The sequence below is a fragment of the Pollachius pollachius genome (assembly GCF_949987615.1).
Source record: "Pollachius pollachius genome assembly, chromosome: 4".
NCBI lineage: Eukaryota > Metazoa > Chordata > Actinopteri > Gadiformes > Gadidae > Pollachius > Pollachius pollachius.
In genome coordinates, this window is record NC_136937.1 from 7,214,030 (window position 1) to 7,217,339 (window position 3,310).

Below are 3,310 nucleotides of genomic sequence, written 5' to 3' on the forward strand. Positions count from 1 at the left end.
GTAGTAGTGAGTGTTTCTTGGGATTTTTATGAGCGATGGCAAGTGGCAAGCATTTGAGGCAAAAAAAAACGTCTGGGTATGATTATCAGTGTAACAAGGTAATTAATAAAGGGGCTAGGCTCGTATAATTGCATAAAGACTCACTCTGCATGATCCATGAGTGCAGCACTAATGCTAACATCAATCAGATATAAAAAAAAAATTGCGATCGGGAATTAAAATCATTAAATTCTCATATTAAACACAAAAAATGTCTTCCATCTTTTGCTGCTCATCCAGCTGAGGGAGGAGATAGACAAGTACGGGATCAAGATCTACCAGTTCCCTGACTGTGACTCGGATGAAGACGAGGAGTTCAAACAGAAAGACAAGGAGCTAAAGGTAACAGATCCATTGATCCCTGAGTGAGTTTCCTAACATGCTCCGTAACCTGCTAAAACCCCACACCCCCCCGGCCATGAGAGTTATGCATGACGACACCGCTTAACCTATGCTGATCCCAGCTTTATTTGCCTGTGGTGTCACTCACTATAAGACGCTTAAAAATAAAATAAGGCAAGTCTGTGAATGGTTCAAAACTGATAAACATGCATGTGTAAACAGGAGAGCACTCCGTTTGCGGTGATTGGCAGCAATGCCGTGGTGGAGGTGAAAGGCCAGCGAGTAAGAGGACGGCTTTACCCATGGGGTATCGTGGAGGGTATGACACACACACACACACCCACACACACACACACAACCACACACACTACACCCATGTCCTGCCCACTCAAGATGAAGTGTTGAATAATCCATTGACCTTAATGTTACTTCCTGTGTGTTTGCGTGCGTTCATGTATGTGTATTTCTGTGTTTGTGTGTGTATCTTTCTATGTGTGTGTGTGTGTTTATATATATATATATATATATATGTGTGTGTGTGTGTGTGTGTGTGTGTGTGTGTAGTGGAGAACCAGGCCCACTGTGACTTTGTGAAGCTGAGGACAATGCTGATCAGGACCCACATGAACGACCTGAAGGAGGTGACCTGTGACGTGCACTATGAGAACTACAGGGCTCAGTGCATCCAGACCATGACCAGGTATGTGTGTGTGTGTGTGTGTGTGTGTGTGTGTGTGCGTGTGTGAGTGTGTGTGTGTGTGTGTTTGCTCGTGCACAGGTGTCCGTAGCATACTTATGTTGCCATGCTACATGCCATCGAGGTGGCTTTTCTGGGCTCCTGCATAAACAAGGACGCGGGGTGTCGATGTTGGGTACCGGTTTATTGTAAGGTCGACAGCCAACGATACATGAGCTGGTGCTCCATGTTGCCATGCAGGAGAACTTCCTGAGTGTGTGTAGTGATGGCTTGTTGAACCTGTGCACATTGATTGCTCAATATTAACTGGTGTGAAGCCTCACCCAGCCCCAGAGTCCGATCCATCTGACTCGGGTAACAGATCCATTGATCCCTGAGTGAGTTTCCTAACATGCTCCGTAACCTGCTAAAACCCCACACCCCCCCGGCCATGAGAGTTATGCGGCTGCTTAAATCTGCCATCATCCACACCCACTCCAAAATTTGGAAGTACACTTTTTTATTGGACATGCAATATGAAAACAAAGTAATATTGAAGGGGGGAATATTATGCCAGCAAGTATGAGTGAGAGTAGCCATTTCAAGCCATTTGAAAATCTGCCTATTCCTTCGTTTTACTGACATAACAAGTGGGCGTGTCCACCTAGATGTACGCTGGATAGATCAGTCTACCAGCCTACCCAGTTGACTGTAGCAAATGTTTGCATAAAATCATCCCTTTAAAGCCTCATCAAGCAATACATTTAAAGGCGTGATGCCTTGTGCTATTGTGTTCTGCAGCAAAGTGAATGCAGAGAACAGGGTTGAAAGCCCCATCCCTCTGTTCCCCATGCCCACACCGGATGCGGACACCGAGAAACTCATCAAGATGAAGGACGAAGAAGTGAGTTGGAAAAATACATTGTAAATCTAGAAATTGTTATTCTAAAATGTCCTCATGCCTTTAAGTAATGAGAGTCCTGTGAAAGACCATTTTCTGCCACTGGACAATAAAGATGTCTAATCCAATTTGATTTAAATTGTCACCCTTCTCTCTCCCTCCTGCCCACAACCTGCTCTTTCTACCTCAACTCTCTCTCTCTCCCAATGTCCCTCTGTCCTTCTCCCCATCTTCCTCCCCCTCCACTCTCTCTCTCCCTTATACCCCTTTCCTCTCGGCCTCTCAACAGTTGAGGAGAATGCAACAAATGCTTCAGAAGATGCAGCAGCAGATGCATGAGCAGGACCTGTGAGAAGGACAGCTTCATCTGCCATCCTGAAGAGAGTCGTCCCTATACACACTGAACAGAGCGACAGCCCCACCGGGAAGAAGAGAGACACACAAACACAGAGATTGTAAAAAAAGTGAACACGTAATAAACATGTCATGTAAAGACATCGATGAAAAGTGCAAGGAATGCCTTGTGAACAGGGTAATGGCTTTGGTGGTGTTTTAACTCAAAGGTAAACTCTAGTTAAGCCTAACTCTAAAACTAAAAGTTGCTTTATTGATTTAGCCATATTCAAGTAGAAATAGTTTGCACCTTAGAGATAGTTCACTGCCCATAAGGTGGTTTTGTGTGACTGGCTATGACTGTTTTATTTGTGTCACTGATGCACTATTGCCATATAACCCCACCTATTTAATGAATGTTATGTTTGAAATTTTGGATACGTTTAAGAGCATGCTGAGGAACTCGTTCGACTAACTTCAAACACATTTTCTAACTGACTTATTTATTAACGAATCGATCAATCACATCCCACTGACTGCTGTGTGTGTGTGTTGGGGGCGTGCGTGCTTATGAGTACATTTTTTATTATGCTACATTGTATTAACCAGTGTACGTTTGATATTATAAATACGTGTGGTAATTAAAAGGGAATACAAATAAAAGCATTATCGCTCCGTTGGCCCTCGGTCCAGTGACATGTTATTCGTCAGTGAGCGCCTGTTATCTGAATGTGAGACACGAGACATAACAACAAGCTTTAAGACGAGATCAACACGCATATTCGTCCTCTCCAGTCTATCTGTTTTTACTCCCACGGTTCATGTCCTACAGTATCCTAGGTATGGGTGGCTGTGTATGTTTGTGTGCGTGCGTGCTTGTGGTGTGGGTGTGTGTGGGTGTGCGTCTGTGCGCGTCTTCAACGTTGCTTGTTCAACGTCTTCAACAGTCATGTAACTGAACCGTGGGATAATAAAACCTATTCTGAATCCGATATTCCTCCCCCCGCGCGTGAGGCAGC

At 44.4% G+C, this 3,310-nt stretch overlaps 1 protein-coding gene across 1 annotated transcript in view; it reads left to right on the forward strand.

The window, feature by feature from the left end:
• The window catches only part of septin5b (septin 5b), a gene marked incomplete at both ends in the record, with an annotated part of 7,446 nt that extends 5,136 nt beyond the window's left edge, over nucleotides 1-2,310 (forward strand). Inside the window, 5 exons of the mRNA XM_079734598.1 lie at nucleotides 280-381; nucleotides 604-700; nucleotides 946-1,081; nucleotides 1,859-1,961; nucleotides 2,248-2,310. Coding sequence (XP_079590724.1) covers nucleotides 280-381; nucleotides 604-700; nucleotides 946-1,081; nucleotides 1,859-1,961; nucleotides 2,248-2,310 — 501 coding nt within the window. The remainder of the gene's footprint in view (nucleotides 1-279; nucleotides 382-603; nucleotides 701-945; nucleotides 1,082-1,858; nucleotides 1,962-2,247) is intronic.
• Between the last annotated feature and the right edge of the window lie 1,000 nt (nucleotides 2,311-3,310).